At 34.9% G+C, this 25,436-nt stretch overlaps 1 protein-coding gene across 8 annotated transcripts; it reads right to left on the bottom strand.

Annotated features, from left to right (window-relative positions):
- Positions 1-856: 856 nt before the first annotated feature.
- Syp (synaptotagmin binding cytoplasmic RNA interacting protein) lies at positions 857-24,672 on the bottom strand. Of its 8 annotated transcripts, XR_015070487.1 has the most exons (15): positions 24,099-24,155; positions 23,161-23,276; positions 20,371-20,564; positions 18,853-18,980; positions 17,926-18,167; positions 15,730-15,865; positions 13,672-13,805; positions 13,512-13,583; positions 12,563-12,712; positions 11,276-11,424; positions 10,419-10,507; positions 8,285-8,427; positions 6,216-6,423; positions 4,051-4,147; positions 857-2,840 (listed from the first exon to the last, which is right to left on the bottom strand). XR_015070487.1 is itself a non-coding variant. In XM_085945573.1 (14 exons), the coding sequence occupies exons 2-14, from the start codon at positions 23,269-23,271 to the stop codon at positions 2,623-2,625; spliced, it is 1,974 nt and encodes a 657-aa protein (XP_085801699.1). In that variant the 5' UTR covers positions 23,272-23,276; positions 24,619-24,672; the 3' UTR covers positions 857-2,622. The 8 variants fall into 8 exon arrangements, 6 of the variants coding, with proteins under 6 accessions (XP_085801699.1, XP_085801698.1, XP_085801697.1 ...); XR_015070488.1 differs by lacking the exon at positions 8,285-8,427; XM_085945573.1 differs by lacking the exons at positions 4,051-4,147; positions 15,730-15,865; positions 24,099-24,155 and adding exons at positions 14,751-14,886; positions 24,619-24,672.
- Positions 24,673-25,436: the final 764 nt, after the last annotated feature.

Here is a 25,436-nt window from a genome sequence, read left to right on the forward strand (position 1 = left end):
TGACATTTTTTGTCTACTAATTCACAACTCACATATAAGCCTGAGCTAACATCGTGCAAGTTTTTATATCTATACAGACATGTTAATCTTTTGTGAATGTTATCTTAGAATAAATAATATACTTTTAAATAAATCAAATTGATTCATTGTGAAACGACAGGATACCTTGAGTTTCTTGTGGGATTATTAATTAGCCTGAGACAAAATTTTCACTGTATCTTCACTTTGATATGAAAGATTTAAAATGAACAATAGCCTTCTGAGGTTTCACTCTCTGAGGGTAACCCTTCCCACCTCTCCTGTTAATTTTCAATCGGGACGATCGAATTATGTGTTTGTTGTATTAGATTTTTTTAGAACATCATCGCTCTGAAATAACAGCAGGGTGCGGTACATATATAAAATAACATTGTTGACGTTTATTTGATACGCTAAGAATGTAAAGTGTGCATGTATGTGTATGTACGTGCGTGTGAATTGTTTAAATAATGATAATATTGATTCTCTTGTTTTTTACACTAGATGAAGACGCTAGAAGTGTCGCCGATGGGTTTGTAGAACACCAATATGTAATTATTGAAACAAAAAATATGATGTTCATTTTTCGTATCATTAAATCACTCTAGCAAGATAACCACGGACCGCAGTTGGACATGTGTCAAATTGTAGACGGCCATTTTATTATTGTGTAAGAGAGTCCCCTCCCCAGTCAGGCTTCGGCCGGACTCCCATCATTTTCCTATAGATGAGTTTTACTGGACCACCCGGTCGCTCCATCCGGGTCGTTCACGATAAAAGGTGTATGAAATCAGGAAGAAATGTTATGATATCTTGAAATAAATAAAATACAATGAAATTGTAGTCCACATAAAAACTGTTTTATTAAGACAATGGGTAAATCCAAAAAAGAAAATATTTGACATATTAGTCAGATGGCCGGAAATATTACTATATAATTATTATAATGTTCTAATTTTTCACTCAGCATATCCTTATTTTCTTAATAACAATTGGATGATCAGACAAACAAGATTAAATCAAGCGAAGCGGGATCATGATTTCAATATTGTCAATATTGTCACAATTATAATTATAATTTGTCGATTCGGAAATATTTTAGCTGTAAAAGTTTAATGATTTATTTGATTCTAACCGAACGCCATCCGCATTTCAAACACTTGCGAAACCGGCAGGTCGCTCGCCATAGACATGATCTATTTACTACTAAAATACATCAATCACATCGCAAAATGCATTTGCCGGGAATAAAATATATTTAATAACATATATTTAAAAAAACAGACATCGTTTCGAGTAACAAAAATACTCTCCACTAAACAGTTTTAGGAAAATATATAACCGGAGGCGGGGCGTGGCGGTGCGGCCCCCACGCGGCCTGCCGGAAAACGAGATCGAGGCGGGCGCAGCCGCGCCCTGCCAGCGGGAACCGAAACAAAAAGAAAACAATAACTGAAGCGCGAGGCGAGCCCCGCCGCCGCGCCCCGCCTGCCAAACGCCAAACTCTCACAAACGGAAACAGTCAACTCCCTTCCGTAACCTACCGCCCTCGCTCCATTCTTTTTTCTTGCGTACAATATAAATCGCTAATTAGTTAGTGAAAATTTAATCTTAACAGGACACTTACAATCGAATTATTCAAAATGGATAACATCCTACTAAAGATTTTAATCAGAGTCAAATAAAAAATTGAAAAACATGAAAGTCAAATTATTAAAAACACATATAATAGAGAAAAAGGTTCCCTTTCTAACATAAGGAACCGCAACGTAACGAAACCGCGAACCAAAAAGATTGATTTATTCCAGCGGGTGGCGTCCCCCCTGCGTAAGTGTAATACGTCTCCAGAACAAGGGGCAAACCGTCTGCGCGACCGTTCAATTCATTCTATTTCATTTCTTCATTCAGCAGATTCAACAGATTCAGCGTACATCCGTGACCATGTGAGATCATGTGAGATCATGAGCGGCGGAAGAGCGCGCTTCCTCTCATCTCGATAGGGGCCAACAACATAATACCGAATACAATAATAACAGCCAATAAATACTTAAAGAAAATATTGCAACAAAATTTGATTAAAGAACAATTTTTAGTCTCCGCCTCTTATTCGGAAAAATTCCCTTAAAAAATGGTTATCCACACTATCGACCTAACAGAAAGTTAACGCCGTTTAAAGCTATCACAACGACCTCCGACGGTCATAACACTTACATTGACTAACTGCCGATACGACCGCCTCGCGCGTCCGACACCTCACCCTGACTCCCCCACCCGCCCGCCTACACTCCCTCTTACCCTCCCCTTCTTTTCCCCCCTTTCTTTCCCTTTTCTGCTCCTACACTGTACGTACGCGCATACGTAATATATATCATATATATATACCAAATATATAAACAAAACTCATACTGTAAAAATCTCTAAGGCTGTGTCTGACACTAGTTACGGAATTACATATCGTCGTCGACGTCATATCATATTATATACGTAGTAAACATTACGAAAATTATTACACATTTGAATATATTAAAAAACAATTGAGCTCGTGTGAAATAACAACAACGGACATGAAAGAAGCGCCGTAGAGACAGAGAAGGGACGCCGAGATTATCTCCATCCACCGGCGCTTTCTCCTTCGCCCGAGCCCGGCCACTCTTCCTCTCCTCTCTCCATGTCTCCGTCTCTCTCTCGCGGCGGTAGAGGTTGCTGCGCCAGCGGTTGACTGCCCCAACTCTCGCCGTCTTCCTGCCCCCACCTCGCCCCCCCCATGCGACGCTTCGTGTCCCCCCCTTGGTTCTGGTGACCCCCGTCCAACTTACGTTTACCTGCGGCAATTACAACATATTTTTCATTTCTGCCACAATACAATTTTATAGAAAATAGAGTAAAGTTTTGTAACTGAACACTAAAAATGTAGTTCAGGCAAGCGCAAGTGACTGGCTATAAGCCAATTGTTTTGGAATCCTGAAAGTACACTGACTAGATCAGATCAGATAATTTGGAAGATAACAAGGGGGAGAGGCATGCCAGCAGAGAACCTAGCGGAAAAATACGCAGCTTGCAATTTGAGATTTTTTTTTGATAATTCATAATTTCATCTGTTTTAATTAATAAATATGTATATGAAAACATTAAAAAGTAAACACAACCTACAATTGTAAAAAAATGTGAATTCGTTGCAGGGTCATATCTTATTATTACATTATATATTATGGTCATATTTATTATTAAAATTTAGTTAAAATTAAGTTTTCAATTTTTGTCCGTTTAGATTTTTGACTAATTCATCGTTTTAATATTCTTTATTTTTATTTTAAAAAACATCAATTTTCATAAAAATATAAATGTGTATAACTTGAAATCCTTTTTATTTATATCAAAATATAAATATTAATTATCTATATATATATTATAAATTATCAAAAAAAATCTCAAATTGCAAGTTTCGTATTTTTCCGCTAGGTTCTCTGCTGGCATGCCTCTCCCCCCTTAACTGTCGATTGATGAACACTGATGGAAATGGAAAACTGGTGAGTATTCTAATGAGCGTCATCAAAAATAGACAGCCATCAAGTTCTTTAACTTTTGTGACTTTTTGAGAAAGATACAGCTCTATGCATTAATAGAATCATGCGACAAGTCCAAAAAATAAAAAGATGTGGAAACCTTGTTAAATGACAAAAATTGAATTCACCAAAAATCAGGATTTCACAAATGGTGTACATACCTACTAATAAAATGAAGATGACAAATTTTTTAACATAACCATGTTTCGCAAAAACAGTATTTGATTTATAAACACACCATCTAATTTATGTATTTTCAAATAATATGTAGTGTAGTGATATATAGTCAGATTATCATTATGATATATGCTGAATATTAAAATTCATTAATCAATAAAATTAATGAGATAAATACCAAGTACTTCTTAGTTCTTAATAATTTTATGGTTGACAGCTAATTTTAATAATTATTTAGTTTGGGATGGACATAGGACATATTGGATACTAAGGATTATGAGGATTAGATTACCTAGTGAAGGGTGCGGGTGCGGACAAACTGCAAAACAGTACGAGGAGAGGAGAGGCGAAATAAAGTCTATTCAATTAGACACAGACTTTGAGACAAACTGTGGACAAAATAAGTTATATGAGCATTAAGAATGGAAAAAATTATCTTCTTTTCACAGCAGTCAGAGCTTTAATGGTTTCTTAGGTGGCGAAGGCATCCAATATCTGTCTTAAAATAGAATAGTAGTACAGTAAGTCCTCGACTTACGTGATTAATTCGTTCCGAAGGTTTTCATGTAAGTCGAAAAATCGCGAAGTCGAATAAAACTTATAATCATGCAATTTTTGAAATAATATGTGCTAGTTTCGAAGGATAAGTGAAAATAAAATGGACCTACATACATACATTTAAGAAAAAATTATTGATTGATGAAGTCGTTTGATTTTGCAATCTCCAGCAGCATTTCCACCAAGTAAAAGGGTTAGCCTATCTTCTTCAGACACCTTAAAACCTGGCATAGATTTTTCTAGTTGGGATATATAATATGACTGATCTGGCATTTTTTCCAATGAGCCCAGTTTCATCCACATTAAAAATTTGTTGTGGCAGGTAATCCTCATTTTTATGATTTCTGTTAGACTCTTTATAGAATTTATAGCTTTCTCTGTATCTGCATTACTCGGCAGCCTCACCTGTCAATTTGATGTTGTGTAGTTTACTACAACTTTAAAATACTACATACTTTAAAATTTTGAAACCGTCTGTGGCTTGCAGTGAATGTATTAGTATCAACACTATCATCATTTTTACACTTCATGTCTTCAAAACGATCCAAGGCTTTAATCCTGTATGAGTATAAATAAGGCTTATTCGAATCTGTTGTTGCTGAATATCTTCCATCCATATAACCAATATTTCCATTTCTTCTATTAATATTCCTCTTTTCTTGGTAATTATCGTAGATTGCATTATGTATATACGTAGTAAACATTACGAAAATTATTACACATTTGAATATATTAAAAAACAATTGAGCTCGTGTGAAATAACAACAACGGACATGAAAGAAGCGCCGTAGAGACAGAGAAGGGACGCCGAGACTATTACTACTATTTTTTACATGATCATGTTATATTATAACATAATATTATATGTAAACACAAGTGCAGAGGACACAAACTGCAGTAAAAAAGCATATGTTAAAAAATCGCGTAAGTACGAATTCACGTAAGTCGAATTCACGTAAGTCGAATTCGCGTAAGTCGAGGACTTATTGTAAGAGAAAAGTGGGTTTGTCATCGTGACCTAGCTATAATGTACTATAGCAGTGGTAGCGAACCTATGGAACGCGTGACCCTGGTGATGGAAATGATTTTTCATGGCACACGTTTGAAGAGAAAAAAGACCTATAATAACAATAAATGACAGATTGCATTGTATAAAAAATAACAGACAAATACTGTTCAAGAATAAGCATAACATTTAATGTATATGTATAAATATAATTGCATAGGTGAGTCGTTAGCCCTGTATACGGCATGTATAATTGCACTAACTTCATCAGGCGGCAAACTGTACCGCGAACCTCTGATTTTGACTGATTTACAATGCCTGTCACCAATGTAGCGAGAGAATCCATCATCTGATATCATTTCTACCCAAATAAATGGCTGCACCAAATTAGAAACTAAAACTTGGAGGAGTTAGTACCTAGTAGTAATTCTGGCAGACAGTTTCAAAATTGGTGGACTCAAATGTATAGCGTAATTGAAAAAAGTGATAAAACTATATGATGCTATGTTCTGTGAGAGGTATCTAGAACATCATCATTTTCAATGGAGTTCTTAAAAACCATTATTCCCTCTTGAAAAACTGCTTGGCACGTCAAGACAGTTGAAAAATAATATTTGGGAAATTTTGGCACGCGTGCGTAAAAAGGTTCACCAACCCTGTGCTATAACCATACGTATTCTCAAAATAAATACCAATCTGCACAGTCATTCGTCGTTCTGTCCTGGCGAACGTAATGATAGATATCATGATAATAGATAACTGTGCTCAGACAGCATAGTGTATTTTTTTGTCCGATGCAGATTTTATCCTTGGACAAGACAGCGTTCCTAGATATCTCAAACGTAAAATGTAAGTATTATACCGGAGGCAAAAAGGAGAGAGGGAGAGCGTACCTGGCAAACTTCCCTTGGCGCGAGGATTGCCACGAAGATGGGAACGGTGGTTGGTGCTGATGATAGGCGAGCGAGTGTGGGTGGGCGGAGTGAGAGAGACGAGCGCCTCGCCGCGCCTGCTGCGGCCACTGCCCCCCTCCTCCCCCCCACCTGCCCCACGCGCCCCCGCCCTGCCCGGCCCCGCCGCCGCTCCACGCCCACGCCCAACCTGACACAATCAATGCAAAGTTTTACATCTACGACATCATTACATTACGACATCTTGTTTTATTAAAATTTTGACACTTAAATTTAACCAAAATGCTTGGGCATTTCGATCTGGGCACATGGGCACATGGGCACATATTATAAGAATCGGCAACAAAAAATTCATTCAATTACAATGAGCTGAGCTGTACGAGACTGCTGCTAATCGACGGTCTACTGTTTTCTTTTGTATTGATATAAAGGATGACAATGAATTGACAGAAAGATTAATCTGACGATAATACTTTCTTTCTAAGAAAATAGATGAGTTTATTGTAATATGAAGTTAATAAATCAATAAAATGCATAAAAGCATACATGATGAAATATATTTTGATTTTAAAATGACCACATACCTTTTAAAATGATGAATAGGTACCTGAAAATCCAAGTCATCGAGGCACTGTGGGCTACTACTTATAATCCAATGAGAATAATTATATAAACAGTCAATGTTATGAAAATAAATCAATTCAAAATTATTAAGAAAATTAAAATTCATAAAAATTAAAAAAAAGTACATTTACTGAATAAAATTAAATAATGGTTTAATGGGTTTCCCGTCAAGAGCAGTAGACAGCTATAAGATGTGGAATTACTAAGAGCACAAGCGCAAGTGGCAAGTGTCGTGCAAACAAAAATTGTTCATTCGTTTTGATAATAAGAAGTACCTACATATTATCTAATAATAATTGTAATGGCAGAAAAATCATCTTTCATTTTTGTGCTAGGTTATATAGCATAAAGTGACATCCTGTATCACACACTCAATGCGAGACGAAATACCTGTCGACTGCCCTCAGAAAGAAACAGATTATATTACAGATTGTAAAACTCAGCTGTACAAGATAGAAAATGAGCATAACGGAGAATATGGCATAACAATAGATATTATCAAAATAGGTTAATTATATTAGTCAAAACAAAAATTAGCATAACAGGTAAATAAGCAAAGCTGCTAAAGTTATAATAAGCGAAAAATGCCCAACTCATAAAGAAGCATGATAAAAAAAAGCTTTCAAATATAAGACCATAAAGATAATAGAAAACACAAAAAACCCATCCATGACTTATCAACGATGAAGAAATGCAAATTAGCTCTACAAAATGAATTACTAGCATTAATTGGATTAAATTAACATTGTGCTCGACTGCAAGATATGAATTTTTTGCAATTTTGTTAGTCCGATCGATAAGACTCAAAAGTAATATGGAAAAATGTCAATATGTATTAGAAAACGTAGCGTGCAGTCCTCTCAGATGCCACAATAATTCACAAGAGTCTCGACAGTGTGTTGAGTGTAATCAGTGTAATCACTAATCACTAATCACTAATCACTAATCGCTAATCAATAATCAATAATAGAGGATAAGTAAAGTAATGTAAAGTTATCATTCAAATAAATTTGCATATCATAAAAAGATTTTAGATTGCCTACCCCAAGCTTTTGTTAGGTAAGTCGCAAAGCAGTTGCATATGTCCAAGGGTGATAAAAAAATAAGGACTGCACCTATTGTATGATAATATGATATTGAAAAGGGTTTAATTTGTAGAATGCATTCAATAAATTAATAATATGCAATTTAGTGAGTCACTCAAACAGCAGCAACTGCAAGCAAGCGATACCTGAGAATGAAACCGTCAGGCCGACACAAATGTGTTATTTATTTGTCTCCGGGTGAATTTAAAAGGCCAATCATAAAAAAATTAAATAAATATTAAAAGAACGATAAAAAAAACAAATTTCGCAAATCATTGTTTTAAAAAGGTACAAAAAAGTGAAATGATTATGGTAGATATGATATGATTTGGGAAGACCCACCGGTTGAGATCTGATGCGGCCCTGTGGGGCGGAAGGCGCGTGCGGGGGTGGCGAGTAATCAAAATACAACTCATCGTAGTGATAATACGGCTCAGAGTATCCACCTCGGTAAACACCGTACCCGTAATAGTCGTAATCATAATCTATAAACACACACAACAAATACAGAGCCCTTTAGAACGCAAAGCCAAAATATCTATAGCTAACTTAAACTATCGAGGCTATCGTCCATCGGCGAGCTAACAAACGTTCACCGCCGCCGGCCGTCACATGCCGCCCCTTCCAAAGCTGCCCGCATCGATTTTCGCACCGTTCGACTAACACACACACCGCATTCACCAAAGTGATCTAGTTGAAATTTCATCTTCCCTGTTTCCATTATCGGCGAGCCAATATAATACAAACAATATATTATATAATGTATAATACAATGGAAAGAAATGGATTGTTCGATATAAGTAAGTATTTAAATTACTTTATTTATCTATTAAATATTATCATGCACAGGATAAATTAGCCGAGCTCAATTTCATCCTTTTTCTACCCTGACAAAAGTTCCAACTTCTAAAAAATGAATTAGGCTAAATTACTTTCAAAATATGAAAAAATCATCAGTCCTAAATAAAATATATTATACATGTTCAATCAATGTTCTCAGGGTACCTAGACTTTTTGCTTTATCTATAAAATCTGGTAATTCGTACACAAATAATGTGATCCATTGACACCCCAATTATTCATAAAAACCCCAAATCATTGAGCCAATACATAATAGTATGTACCGTCCTGTCCTTATCATGCCATTCTATGACCATGTGATATCCCTAGAGCAGATCAGAATGCAGTGCTAAAACTGAACTGACAATCAAAATTGGATACGATACGCATGATGAGTAAAATAATGAGATGTTGATAATATAATATTTTGGAAATGTCAAGAAACACAAAACAAATTTTAAGCATCCAAATTACCGAATCCAATCAATATTGGATAACTGTTGTCGGTTGACTCACACCAAACTGTGGTAAAGAAAAACCATGCACAATTTTATTAATAACTGGGATTTGATTTAGGAAAAAATTATCTACATCACATACATGCATATTTTTGCAAAATAGTCCAGAATTCAAAATGACTGAATAGCGATCATAGTGTTTTTACCCACCAAATGTATTTGTCTAAATTACGTCTATAAAAATGTATAAACCTGAAACTATGTTGCATACTTTTATCAATAATATTATATATGTAATATAAGATGGTGTATTCCCTCATTTTATCTATCTCGGCCTAATACTGAATCAAAGATTGAGAATGACACAATTACGTATCATTAGATTGAAGTGTCTGAAGTGTCCAAAAGCATTAAAATTTATATAAAATATATTATACTAATTATTTATTATAATTTATTTTTCTAGTTGATACCTGCCGATACCTGCCCGCTGACTAAATTATAGAGCACACATGGATTGTGGGATGCGAGGGAAATGAAAAGGAATATTAATATTAGCATGCAATGTAAAGCATCAGTAACAGTCACACTCTGAAACGCACGCGTCATGTGAGGAGATTAGCACACAAGTTAAAGGCATGCGGTCAGTATTGGAGTCATTATCGGAAAGTCTTCATCTGAAAAAAGATGATTTATAACAGGAGGAAATCATTAATAGCTCACAAAGAAACCGATCACTGTAGAACTTCCAATATCTGTCTCCTTACAGTTTACCAGTTTATACAAAACATATACATGATCATTCTTTATTACAAGTAATACCCCATGATGGCCGAGCTGTAATGTGTCAGCCTATCATGTTGCGGGTCCCGGATTTGAGGATCCCGGGTCTGGCAAATTCACATGTTGTTTTTCAATGTGCGATTGGACCCAGAGTATGAACCCAATAGGTCAAGCAAGTGGCCAACATCCCATAAGCACGGGAACTTACCTTTTATACCTTTATACTGTAAAGTTTATAGTTTTAGTTTATAACTTTAACAAAGGTGTACTAGATATTGGAAGTGTACAGTCGCTCCGTTGTTTTATTGAGGGTTAATAAGATAGTAATGACAATATGGCAGAAGTGTGGTAATATGAAGCAGTAATATAATATTAGGTTGCGCAAGCGGACTTACCGTACTCGTCCCTGTCGATGGGAGCACGCATCTGACCGCCGCCCGGCCGGATGCCTCGCCCCATCATTCCCATCTGAGAGGGTGAACATCTTCAAACAGACAAGCGCACAACACTTGAACACTTCATCTAGCATCATTTAATTCATTTATCAATATCAGTCACGCAATTAAAAGAATTATAGCGCCTGTACACGCACATGGATTACTGGCAGTAATAGTGCAGATTTTAAACTATCGCGACAATAACTACTGTTTACACGTAAAAGTGCTGACTGTCTCTCCAATCTCATTCTTCAAGAGTAAGTGAAATGCGATAATGTCATTTTATGGAACTATTTGACAGGTAGTGAAAATCGGTTAACCCCAAAATGAGTATAGTTCGTTTTTTGCCAGTAGGTTCGCCACTATCGTTCTACTGCGCAGGCGCAGATCGAAAAAATCCCTGCTGTTGCATGAAAATTCAGAAGCTTCCAAACCTTTTTGATTCATGCATGCAAGCTTGCAACTTCAGGATAATACATGTTTACCCATACATTTTCTTGTTATGGCCGCGACAATACTTACTGTCAACAGTAAATCCATGCACGTATAAACAGGATATTAGTAAATAAATTCAATCGCATGTCATGATATGTAATGCTATTGTTGATTGACAAAAACACATTGAATATTTGCATCTATCTTCGTTACGAGATTAAACTTTTACAAATGCACTTTTTTAACATTACTTCAAAGAAAGAAAATATTTTAATTATTGTAGGCAATTAATATAGTGTACTAATCACTGAAGCGGTGTAATCTCCAAATTGACCGAGGACATGCCGAGGCACCCCGACAACGATATAAATGAGACTCACCCTCCCCCCCGGCCGTGAATCATTTGCATCATTCTTCTCTCTCTGGCGCGAAGCATTTCTTCTTTTTTCTTTTTATCTGAGGGCGGTTTCGCTAATGACACTTCTATATTTGCTCCACCCATTTCGGTACCGTCAAGATCGCGCATGGCCTGCAATTAAGAAAAATAAATTAGAGAAGATTACAGATGACCAGGCTAGGTCGCTAGGTCCAGATTGTCCACATGAAAGTCTCGCCTCAACTTATTTCATCCAGATTTTTAAAAATTGTTTTCCCATTTTCTGCAAAACTATCTTTGTCGATTATATTTATTTTCAATTCCTGATATTGCAAACGTTCCTTTTAAAAAAAATGTACAGTCTATGATATGTTGCATTTCAGGGCATGTTTGACTTGCGGGTGTGGCCCGGTATAGAAGGCAGCGAGGACACTCCCGGGAAAGCCCCCGACAAAGGTAAAGAACAGATGCAGAGGCTCGCCAAGCTGGCCAAGAAGCACAGAAACGGCCACATGAGCAAGGTTAGATTTCAATATTACTCAGTTATATTTTTGCATTAATTCTGCATGTTGGTAGAGGTGTATTTTGTGAACGTAGCATCTGGAAATATTATTTATTTGTAAAAATAATTTTTTTTAAAACTATGACAATTTAAAAAATAGTTTTATTACCTTTTACAGAACTTATCAAACTTCGTTTTAACATTAACAATAAAATATGGTGTAATAAACTATTTATTATTTCTTTTATTCATCGAATAATTCACAAGATTTGAGAATGTAACATTCTGTAATATATTGAACATCCATAATTTGAAAACATCTCATGCCCATTATATACCCAAAAAAATTGTTAAAAATATGACACTTGAACCTGTAACTGCTGAATTCACGCCAGTGTGCTTTTCCAACTAAGCTATGGGCATACTACTTAATTACGACGATTTTAACTAGTAGTTCTTCCATGAAATGCTTATGAAAAGTTTACATTAATAAGATTTAATGTTATCAGTATAAATATTCATCTACTGTATTTTGTATTATTAGAATATAAAAATCGTTTAATTTATTGTCATCTGTTTGTGTTATATTACTGATCTTTTCTTCGGTTGTGAAATGAAAATATTTGCCACAAATGAATGTTCAATGCGAAATTATTTTCAGCTTCTTTCATGTGAACTCCATTGACATAGACAACGTTTTCTCCATCACTTCGCATGTAGGTACATATTATATATTAGTAAAAAGTGTACCGAGTGAACATGATGAAAATGTAACATGAATTATCTCACTTTGACAGCATTATCCCGGTCTTCAAAATGAACGAAGGCGTAATCTTTTAACTTTTTGACACGTTCAACGTTTCCATAGCCTTCAAATACATTCTTCAATTTTTCTTCAGACGTGTTATGAGTTAGATTTCGAACGTACAACACTTTCACCTGCATCAAAATAAAATAAATAATGGCATTATTCATAAGTGACTCGAGTGAAGCTTCTTAAGACACGCGGGTGAAGAGAGAAACATAAAAAATCGCATGAACATCTTATGAATAAAACAAAATTTGATTCTTTCATAAGTTATAATATAAGTATCTGCATATATGTGAATATAAAGTATTTTTTAAATATATATTTGTTTATTTATCCAATTCTCAAGAGGATAATTTATTATTAATGCATCGCTAATAAAATATCGAAAGTTTGAAGAAATAAAAGTAAATAAGAAATAAAAGAAAAAATCATCTACTTGTAGGTACTACTACAGACATCATAATATAATTTTGTTTAGGTGTGGGTAGCTATTTTTCTATTTTATTCACTTCAAAATTATGTTGATAATACACCAATTATTTATTGTTGGTTTTCTGTGACTACATAATTATTATTTCCGAGTGCGACACTTGTCAGAGCATGGGCGTCAGACATCAAAATCCAGCAAATTTTTTCATCCATTTGTAATAATATAATTACAAAACAACAAATAAAAATTCCATGTATGGACACTCAAAAAAGACCACATTTTTATGAATAAGTCCAATGAATTTGTCGTGAAAATATCGATAATTAACTATTACACAAAAATGATAATTTAATCAGCCATATTATATAATATAATAGTGTATTTGATGCCAGTCGATGTTTCTCGATAAGGAATTTGAATGATTTTGCGACTATCGCATGGTCTTAATAAACCCAGTAATTGCAGAATTGTCGTATTTTTGAAAAATTGAAGAATACCTTGCTCATTGTCGATTCGTCGGGTTCCTCTTGCGGGTCAGCCCAGTCGACGATGATGTCGCATCCCCATACCTACGATAAAATGCAGAAATTCAATTTTGAAACGGACAATAAGAATTGACAATAGCCGATGTAAAAGTGATGAGATTGTGATATTTACCTTTATCCTTCCCGTTCCGAGCCTTCGTTTAGCTAATGATGCAGCTTTATGGGATTCATATTCGAGAAAACAGAATCCTCTATTTTTTTTCTTGTCATCGGGAGAACTATATATGATTACTTCCATCAGTCCAGCTGCAAATTTTTTATTTTTCCATTTCAATCAGTGCCACTCATTTTCACAAGGATGATGATCGATGAAAATAATTAAATACAAAAAAAAATAGATAATTTTAGGTGAATGAGAAGGAAAACTTCATAATAGATGAGAATGATATGAAAAAAAAAACTATAATTTATGCAAAAAAAGCGATAGTGTTACCGCAAAACAACTAAAAATTGCAATTATTCCAAGGTATCTTGTATGTTCTTAAAAACGAATAAATAAAGCAGCCGCAGTAAAATAAATCAACAAAAGTATACTTTTGAGATGTAGGTAGGTGTAGATACATTGATAAAGAGTTTAGCCATAACTTAAATGATAGGTGATATTAAATATATTCTAAGATGATTGTCATCTTTCACAAGGACCATCTCATCTCGGTTGTCGGGAATATAATACTGAGGCTACTTCTAAAATAGATGATTATAATATAATAGTTATATAGTAATAAATTCTATGTAAATATTGTGTAATATTCAATCCAACATCCCAACATGTATAATGTTTAAGAGAATGGCCTGATGAAATTGTTCAAATTGAGAAAATGTCATAATTTATAGTCTCCAATCATTTGAAAATCTTTCAAAATATTTGTAGGTATGTATTAATTATTATATGTAATTATAAAAAAAAATCTCCCACAGGAAAGGTTATAAAAACATAATCAGAACACTACTACATAATATAATATAATATGTATATGTAAATATATAAAAGATGGCAAAAAGCTATTTCTGTGCTATGGTAAAAGATGGATCTCATGATTGAACAAAAAAAATGAATTTGAAAACAGCATTCACAACAGAACAGACCAGATCATATGACATTGCTATTGAAAAACCATCCATTAGCTATAATTGCTATTAATCCTTTCATAAGTGTTGAAAGTATCTCTTATGAATTACTTAAAAACTTACGTGCGTGCCTAGTAAATTCAGCAAATAAATCGTCTCGATGTCGATTCTTTGGGATATTTCCCACAAATAAACGGTGGTTGTTAAATGAAACGGTAACGCCAATCTTTTTGCCCTTTCGAATTTCGTAATCATTCAGCTGTAAGAACAATTTGGAAGGAGAAGAGCCAATTTAGACCACTGAGTGGAGCAGGTGACTGCAGGAGTGAGAGTGTGAGTGTCCGCGCGCTCTCATTCACCGGACAAGGAAAGGGCACACAAGGTCACATACGACATCTCGGCTCGCTCTCACTGTGGAATGTTGGATTTGGACTTTTGCCTCTGTTCAAAGACTCCACAATCCGAAACGCAATGGATAAATACAGTGCATTCCATCATCTTATCACACCCTACAGCCTCGACCGACTGTCTTTCGATTACTAAAAAGTTTATATTCAAGCAAAACCTCAAAGGTAGGTATTAATTTTATTATTTAGATAGCGTATTATAGTAATATTAAAATACACATGTACAGATCACGATGGTATTAAATGAGATCCGCAAACTATTATAATAATTTACTGTCGACGTTGACTGGAAAAATATACTGAGTAAACTTTATTCGTAAACTTGAAATATCAATTTTGCTACCACTATAATAATATTTAGTATCCGGAAAATGATTTAGTATCTTACGGATTTAATTTATGCCAAAGATATCAGCGAGAATTGAATACAAGCTTCGGAGTGCAAAATGATAAAATGTTGACACTGACACAAATATTTCTTTTACAATAGGCAAAGTACAGAGGCAAAAAGAAGAAAGCTTCGAAAGGGAAGGTCGGGTAAAGAAAAGAGACATACCACAACAGAGGTAGACGGAGACGGGAAAAGGAATAGGGCAATAGGGGTGAGGGCAAGTGACCCTGCCGGAGTTACGGCGGTGCGGCATACATCCCGACCCGCGCTTATATTTGTTTCAATAATTTTGAGTGAACATTACCTGCCAATTTACCAAACTCGTCCAGTATCTCCTCTTTGCCTTTAGACTTGGGAATGTTGCCCACGAAAAGTCGCAGATTCGGTACGCTAATGTTTATTTTGAGACGCTTGCCCGGCTTTATTTCGTGATTATCAAGCTGTGGGAAAACACAAGGCCAAATTTTTTTTTAATAAACTTCATAAATTTTTCAGATATGTATCAAGCAACGGAACGCCAAAAGTGTCCTGAACGCGTTGACGCGTGACACGTCGAGGGGGAGAAATTTTGTAATTTGGAACGACGACCGGCATCCGCTAACGACAACCTAAAAGTGCGCCCCGTCCCGCCCGCGCATCCGACCCCTGCCATTTTCGTTGAGCGCCATTGGGAACGGTGGATGGTGAAATGGCAATGGTGAAAAAACAGGATTATTAAAGACCTTTGGGAATAATTATAAAACAAAATAGAAAAACAGAAAAAAAAATATATAAATCAAAAGACAAACTACAACAAAAAAAACTACTAAAAACAGAAATAAACGAATAACACTTCGGAGTGAAGTGAAAAGTCTTTAACGCTTCATCGGTTAGTATTATTTCCACCATTTATCATTTACCTAGGATATAGAAATTTGGAATAACAAGACGGCCTCCAATTTCGGCCAGCGGAAGCAAAGAGGAGACCCTGAAAAAAATTTTGAAATAGATCCTTTCGAACCGACGCCCGATTGCCACCGCAGCACCCGCCCCCTGCAAACTCACTCCTCCGTTTACAAGTCGACACATTTATATACATTAGTAAATACAACATGAAGATGAACATACGTTCAAAGAGGAACCAAACGGTCATATTATAGATAGAATATTTTGGTGGCATTACTTATAGGTTGAAAATGAACAGAGCAGCTGGGAACACACAAGGAATGCAAGCGGGCCAGTATTTCATGAGGAGAACGAACTGAGTCCATATCATTTTAAATCAACATATAAATGTATTAGAATAAAAACAACATAATATTTAAGAAATTCATTCTATGAATCACATCTCAATTGAATGTTCTGGTCATGTATGCACAATTTATTTAATGTTATCTATCATGTGATCTTGTGATCTTATGATCATGATTCAAAATAATTTTATATAAGTAAATAAGTTATTAGAATGAAACTAAATTTATTCAGTTCAGTACTGGCACAATACAATATGTCCAACAGCAAAATTAAATTTCATTGCCAGCTTATGAAATATTTCAGTTGCATTTTTTACAGTAACAAAGTAATAAAATTTTTCTTTTGATGACCTGCTACATTAATTTATGTTAGCTTCAATTTCACCTCAACTAAATTCAACAAACGCCCACAATGGCCGAGCAGCTTACGCGTCAGCTTATGTCGCGGGTTCCAGGTTGAAATCCTGAGTCTTACAAAATACATATATGTATTGTTTTCAATTTGTGTTTGGAGTCGAGAATGTGGACCTAATAGGTTGAGCGAGTGACTAACATCCATTTCTCATAAAAACAAAAATCTGTTAATACAAACTTCCACTCTGTGGAGGCCCATATGATCCTATTAGGATCGGACATGGTCAAAAGAAGAAAAATAAAATTATATATTATTTTAGAAATATGTAAGTAAGTACTATGTAACTAGCAAAATGAAAAATACCTTTTTAATAAAGTTATAAATCTTAAGAACATTATTTTGAAGTTATTGCAGTCTTAAGTAGTACCTACATAATATATGGTATTTTTTGCAGCCACCCAGGTAATTAAATACAAGATAGGAGGTAAATCTACTCGCCCAGAGATATAATCAACCATGATCTGCATAGGCATAGGCAAAACTACCATATCGTTATTCCTTTTCTTTAAAGCCTTATTTTTCATCTATTTTTTTCAAATCAGAAGGAAAATTAACCAGGCCATTCAAAATTATATTTAATGTAGAAAAAAACAAGTTAGCTTATAAGATAGACAAAATGATATTATTGCTCCAACTCTATTGACCAGTATTTGAAAATTGCCATATCAAATGTTATAATATGATAAATACTGATTTTTGATATTGAAATTTGAGAAAGTAAGTATTAAGTAATTTGATATTAAAATAAAGGCAGCAATCCAGCGGAAGGGCGGCTGTCGATGCGCAAGTATAACCCCTTGACTTATTTTGAAGACAAGTGTCAGGTTGGTGTCAGTGTAAAAGTATAGGTTACCTCTCGCACGGCATTTTGGGCGGCTTCGCGTGTCGTAAATGTGACAAAAGCATAACCTCGGTTGGAGCCCGTCATGGGATCCATCATCAAGCGCAGATCCCAAATAGTTCCGCACCCTTCGAACAGGGGAATTATCTCATCCTCGTATAAGTCTTTGGGTATCTTCCCGCAAAAAACCTCACAGCCCGAGCCGGGAGTGGATCCTTCCCAACCGGGAGGCGGCCCGCCGTATTTTCTTTGACCTACAAAAATGTTTATACATCAAATTCTTACATTTTTACACGGGTACTCGATTTCTCTTCGCTCAACATTATGGAAAAAGAGATTTTCCATGTATATTAGGATACCCGATCACTGCCAGATACGAGATATCTTGTCAAATGGTCCAAATTCGCTACGCCAGATATGAGATATCTCGGTTGTACTAATAATTCGGTCAAAAGAAATAATTTCAAAATAGGACACACACTGACATCTATCGGAATGTTCCTATAACATTTTACCATATTTAGTTGATGATTTTTTTTAACATCGATTTACTTTGAATTTTGCAAGTGTTACAACTGAGATTTTAGAGATGTAGTTTTCAAATTATATTATTTGGCCTGTTGGGTACTGCAAGGCCTTTTTTTACGGTAGCCAAAAGGTTAAAACCAAATTTCCTCAATATCTTGACCGGCTCCGACCGGTAAATTTTTAAGAGTCTCCCCAATAAATCCATCCAAAATTGATGGTTTTTGAGTTAGATAATATTTTATTTAAGTATTGATCAGATGAAAATTTATGTTCTCTTGATTTATAAGGATAAATTATATTGCACAGTGGATAATTGACATTAATAATTTCTACATAATACAAAAATAATATTTAAAATTTATTCATTCATTCATATTGCATTCTGATTAAAAAGAAAGAGATTTTGTTTACCAGTAGTGACATCAAGTTTATATCCAGTACGTGTTAGAATTTCGTTAATCTTATCTTCATCAGGACCTTTGATCGGAACGACAGGGGCTGTGGCCTGACTTCCCTGTTGCCCGGCGCGACTTTTTTGTCTGCAAATGTTATGTCTATTATTATATAGTGGTACCACAGTGAAAGTGCACAAAAAAATAGGTAGGGCTAATTTGTAAGTCGTATCGACTCGCCTCGATCAAATCCCCTTCTGCTTTTTGTTTTTTCTCACCCAAACTATAAATCATATCGTTAAATTGGGCAAATTTCAAGAATGGCCATATTTTGTGTGCAAGGCTCCATTTTACAATTATTTTTATTGACAATATTTCAATTATCAAATTGAACTCCAACTGATATACCTACCTACCAAACAAATATAAAATTAAAATAACATTTCCTATTACTATCCAGCGTATCGGTGCATTGTTATATTTTTGTCCAGCATTAATTTACAAATGTACTTTTGAATGAAATTCAGTAACCCTTCTATAACTACTTTTCAACGGATTACATAATGAAATAGTTCTCAAATGATCCATCTATCCAAGAAAAATGATTGACATTTCTTTGTTTATTAATGTTTTTGGGTTAGGCTAAAATATTAAAATTACGTTATTAGGTGTGGTATTATGAAAACAATAACATTTTATATAGATGTAGATATACCATAACATGTCATGACTCATGGGCTACAATCCGATGTTACCAATAAAATGATTAGGTATAACTTTTCATATGAAATAGTTAAGTACCATTTGAATCCTGTTTCACAAATTACATAATTATATTAAATAAATGTGTGGTGATGTGAAAACTACTCATTTTTAATTATATGTCATGACGTGTACTCGTTTAGTCCTTAGCCGATTACATACATTGACGCCTTAGTTTTTTTATTACTTTTAAACGGTTAGAACAAATTCTACACGGGATACAATGTTAAAAACATTATAATATGTAGTTTGATGTATCATGTGGGTACACATGTGCGATTGTGAGAACTAATTCTGGTAAATAAAAGTGAATGCACAGGGTATATTTACAATTTAACCTGCAATTATAACAATTGCGGTACACTCACCCACATGCTATTTAATTTGTCTAGGTGCATCGCTCAAAGTATTTCTTGGGATATTGGTATTGGTCTATTACCGACATCAGTACGAGTTTTTCAGGCTCACGTATATACCTATCATATACATTTTTTTTTGCGGAAGATATACAAAAAATTGTTTGTAAAACATGAATTTGGAAGTGTCAAACTCAGTGTGGCAGCTCACCGGCGGCAGGAAACATTAAACCAATTTAGCAATTGAAATAATCAGTCATAGTATACGGCGCAAATAACAATACCATAGATAAATTTAATTATACAGCCGGTGTAGAGCATTTCGTGACATATTACAAATGTTTAAACATAACTTAAGGCGCCCTGATAAAAGTTATGCATATCTTGTACAATTAGGGTGAAAAAAACTTTACTCTGACCTGTAAGTCTTCATAACGCCGCACAGATATGCGCTCTTATTAGATACGTGCTCGAGATTAGAGTCGAGGAACTGTTCCAGCACATTTAATGCGCCGTCAGTTGGAAATTCTATCAGAGCATCCAACGCTCTTTCGTCTAGCTCAACGTGAGCTAGCTTTCCAGTCTTATAAATGTCATCTAGTTTAACAGCCACCTGAAAAATATAACAATACTTTTAAACGAAGAACTCATAATAATATAATCACCGATCAATCGGGCATAAAAGTATGGAGAAGTAAACCACATCCTGCATGTTAGAGGACATCCAGCACTTTTTTAATACAATTATGTAAATTATAATGAAATGTCAATAACCACAAAAGTGAGCTACCATTCTTCCTTCCATCCGAGTGGAGCATACGGACCTCAACAGAATTAAGATTATTGAGACATGCTTTTTTATGAGAAACGGTTGTTCACCATTCGTTCGACCCATCGCCCTTCGCTCTAGATCAAACATTTTTTTTACCACGTCCAATCCTAATAAAATCATAATATTATAGACCTCCAAAAAGTGGAGGTTTGTATTGACAGATTTGTTCTTACGAGAAATGGATGTTAGCCACTTGCCCAACCTATTAGGTCCATACTCTGACTCAAACACAAATTGAAAAACAATATGCATATTTGCCAGAGACAGGATTCGAACCTGGGAGCCGCGACGTTATAGGCCGACGCATAAGCCGCTCGGCTATCGTTGAAACTGTTGAAACATAGGTACATTGAAAAGAAAAAGCCTGATTTGAAATTGCCGGATATAGGATTCGATTCACTATCCATTGATTATGAGGCGGACGTAGTAAGTGCTACTATGTATTGAATCATCCTAAGAGAGGTAGCTGAGTCTGGCTACATATTATTATGATGATAGTGGTCAGCTTCAGCATTGACATAATTGACTTTTAATTAATAATTTATTTGCAATGTCATATTTTGTTATTCATTATGCATTGTATTATACCTATTATATTATCTTCAGAGAAATAGGTAATATAAAAAAAGACAAGATTATCATACACAATGGTTTAAAATAATTTCAATCAATATTTGCACTAAATAATATTTTTGTGTGCATAACATAATAGGTACCTATGTACATGAAACAAAGAAAGAAAATATGAATATATGATTGGCTTATGCCTTATGTCTCTGTGGGGTACTTTGGGAACAAAACATCCATTAATACTGTTTTACATCTAATATTAAAAATAATAACATCTCCGCTCCGAGATAAGCGGCTTAACGCAAAATAAAAAAATCTCTAGAGGGTCGATTATATTTTAGGGACCTACCTCATCTCGCCATCTTAATTTTTTTAATAAAAGAATTTTGATTTATTGGGTATAAATACATATATTATATATGATATTCAATTTCTTAATTTTCTATATTATTGTGTGAAACATAATATTGATTAGAATCCGACGCGCTCCGGCTCACACCACTGTCTGAGATATCGCCTTCCCTTAACAGTGCAAAGGTGGGTACTTTAAAGCCTGACGAGGCTCAGTTTTAGCCATTCACTGAACCCATCCCATCTATGCGCTGAATCCAAACATGCATATTGATTTAAAAAATAAATTGTCAATGTGAACTAGCTGTGGGATTCGAACTCGCAGTACACGGGATACGAGGCAAACTCTGCTCTTGAGTGTGACCCCCACAAATGTTAAGTACAATAATAATTCTTGTCCAGATTCCTATCCGGATGATTCAATAATATAAAAAAATCTAATGAACCTTTCCTGTTGGTTTCTGCTAAGATTATTATAAGATCACTTATGAAATCACATACAAGTTAATGATATTTTCATTAATTTCCTTTATATTGGAATAATGTGAGAACGCCACACACCACATATAATCGAACAAGATAACTAAATAAAATATTATGGTTGTTGAAATGCTGTAAATAGTTAGATACCCTACTGTAAAAACGTGCTAATGACAGATTTTTAGAAATTTACTTGTTCCATTCACAATAATGTTTTGGTATATGGTATAGGTATATTTATATAGAATTTTCAATAATTCAAAAGTAGCGTAGCAAGTAAGCGCTCGTTAGTATCAATTCGTTTGGATCTATCATATATGACAATAATGACAGCGATATTATCAGATATTTCATACCGATCAATATCTAACTAATGTTCCCGTTGAATCTGATCGGAACATTACTGAATTTGATATATAATATTTGAACATGAAGAATAGTTTTGTAATATACGTACAACTCACTTCACTGTCAAAATGGTCCACGGAGAGTGTCATTTTTAGATTTCAACAGTATAAGTTCATCTGTTCTGGGTATACCTACCAGCTCACGGTGAATTGCATACATATGTAATTAAATTTTGTGAATAGCGCTGGGGTTTCATCGAACGACTCTCTCCGCTCGTCCCTATTCAAAGTGGTCACTTTTGGTATACCACACTGTATAGTGTACAGCGATCAAAATAAGATCAAGTAATATAAAATATATCCTATGGAACCCGAGCAGCTGCGTTGCGTGGCGTTGCAGCCTTCTCCCAATTTTGAAGTGTATACCTACTTGTCGCATTCAGCATTGATTTTTATGATAGGTCTATAGTCTAGACTTTAGAAGTTTCGGTCTGAAGCCGATACATTGGGAAGACGCTAATATAAAAATCATAATAGGTCGATTCAAGAAAATAATTATGATATGCTACGCTGTGCAGTACTGAAGCACTGCTGCAAAATATATGTAAAATGGTTTTATCATAGTTTACCTTTGTATCTAGTCCATATTCTAATAGTTTGGAAAAGTTTTCAGTACGGTTACCATCACAGTCATGTCCGGTCACTTCATCTAAGGACACTTCTCCATTACCCTCCGCCATAGCAACTGAAATTGGTAATTTTTTTTTAAATCAGAAAGACACAATAAATATTTCATTGTTATTATTCTACGTAAAATCACGTAATTACAACCTACCGATCGGAACAAAAGGAACAATTTTAATCTAACTGCAGTATTGACATTAAAACTTAAATTAGCATTTCGCAAAGAAAATTACGTTTTATAATTTCAACGGAGAAAATATAATTTGCACAAAAACAAAATTCATCGGAAATTTGAAAAAAAAACAAAAGATTGCGAAAGCCAAACGGCGAAGTTTGAAATTGGAATACAAAAATAGTGATCTATTTTTTTGAACAAAGACCCTGTAAAATAATAACGAACGAGTCGAAATTGCACTTCTAATAAGTGCATTGACGGGGTCGCAATAAAATGAAACTAACAATAGCCACCAAACGTAGGTACGAGATTAAAGAAGCTATTTTCGCGGTCATTGACCGGAACTGCAAACGGGTAAACAACGACCGTCTGCCCGCCGAACATTTTTAATATTTTTTACTTTATGACTTCTCATTCGGTCAAAAGAGCACTAAAAAACTGCCTAACTTTCTTATTAGCGCAATGTATAAAAGTCGTGCAAATTTTTCGCAAAAAAAAATTTGCACACAAGTATTCGAAATTGCATGCGCCGAATGCAACTTCGATCGTCGACCGGCCGGCGATGCATCGAAACTTTATTCGAAACTATTTATGTCAAATTACACTGTTTACGTATTTTTCTCCAGCGTCCACTTGTGCCGGGTCACTCGATACACAAATAACGGCGCACTCGACCGATATTAGGAAAACAAATAATATAATATTCACCTAAAAACCTAACTAAACGGCAACCGTGACACACAAATGGCGGCACCGGACAACGTCAACGCGATTCGCGCTACGGGGTTCTCAAAATGACGCTCAAGGTGCCTCGCGACTTGCGATTTCAGTGCATTCTTTACAAACTTTGTTTAACACTCCGTTCGTGTACGACCGTACGCGATACGATATTTTATTTATAGATTTTTATTCGTCTCTACACTTTTTTATTCTAGCACAGTTATCATTCGCAAATTTGCGAATTGGAAAATTGCAATGCGAAAACTTATTATTATTAGGTATCGGAACCGCACTAACTAATAACTACATGCCGTCGTTTCACTTGCACGCCATTCCAGTTTCCAGTACTTAGGTAGTCCGATAGGAAACCAACTAGAGTATTTTTATTTAAAAATCATATTGAATGACTAACTATTATAACGATTGAAATAAATTTACGCTTCAGCGGTAATTAATGAAAATGTTTATTTAAACTTTAAGAGGAGACTTTGTCCATCGAAATTATTACCGAGAGAGCTTTGTAAAAGCGCGGTAGAAGTGACGATTACCGCTATCCACCTATAGTCCTATATGCAAATTTGTCAGGTACCTGCTGCTGCTGCTGCTGGCTTATAGCATGCTTGTTTTCATTGTCCGTTTGCAAAACGCACCACTTATATGGAGGGGACATGTGATATTCAAAAATTAGGGTGGAGTCACTTTGCAAACGCTTTTGTTGCATAAAGTGCAATGTCTGCAGCTAGTTTTTGTAGACGCGGTTGTCTTAATGTAGATACACACTTGTGCGCTAAGAAATTACAGACACATCGATAATATCATTTGCTACGTAAACCTACCATGCGAGTATAAAATATTATAATAGTTGTTTGACTAGGCCAGATTATCAATCGCAAGACAAGCTTTGACTAGGTAATAAATGTATCTAGATTTATATTCTTTTTATGAGTATTTATGTTAAACTATGAATTAGTCTAATAATTATATACCTACTGGTAGGTAGAAGACAAAGCGCGATAAACACGCTAAGTATAATAAAATACGGGGATAAAAATCTTTGAATGGAAAGTAAAAGATGAAATTTAATAAATATACATTCAAATCATGCTTAAGTATGCTTAAGTACCTATAATTAAAATGCTAACCTATAATATAAAAACATATAAGTAGGTAGGTACCTACTTATTGATTTTCACGTAATGTTATTATACCTAATAGCTATTTACCTACTGCCTATAATAAAATTATCGTACAACTACGATTGCAAAAAGGTGCAAAATGTTATCTAACTATCTACCACTCAGTATACACGTTGCAACCCATAGGTAT

The sequence above is a fragment of the Rhyacophila brunnea genome, unplaced genomic scaffold (assembly GCF_057557595.1).
Source record: "Rhyacophila brunnea isolate RB1 unplaced genomic scaffold, BYU_Rbru_1.0 scaffold_18, whole genome shotgun sequence".
Taxonomy (NCBI): domain Eukaryota; kingdom Metazoa; phylum Arthropoda; class Insecta; order Trichoptera; family Rhyacophilidae; genus Rhyacophila; species Rhyacophila brunnea.

Coding starts and splice junctions, on each gene's coding strand:
- Syp (XM_085945573.1), bottom strand. CDS start 23,271: ATGGCGGAGGGTAATGGAGAAGTGTCCTTAGATGAAGTGACCGGACAT. Junction 14,887..17,925: donor CCCAAAATGCCGTGCGAGAG/GTAACCTATACT, acceptor TTGTTCTTACAG/CTGAATGATTACGAAATTCG. Junction 2,841..6,215: donor CGCCAAGGGAAGTTTGCCAG/GTACGCTCTCCC, acceptor TAATTGCCGCAG/GTAAACGTAAGTTGGACGGG.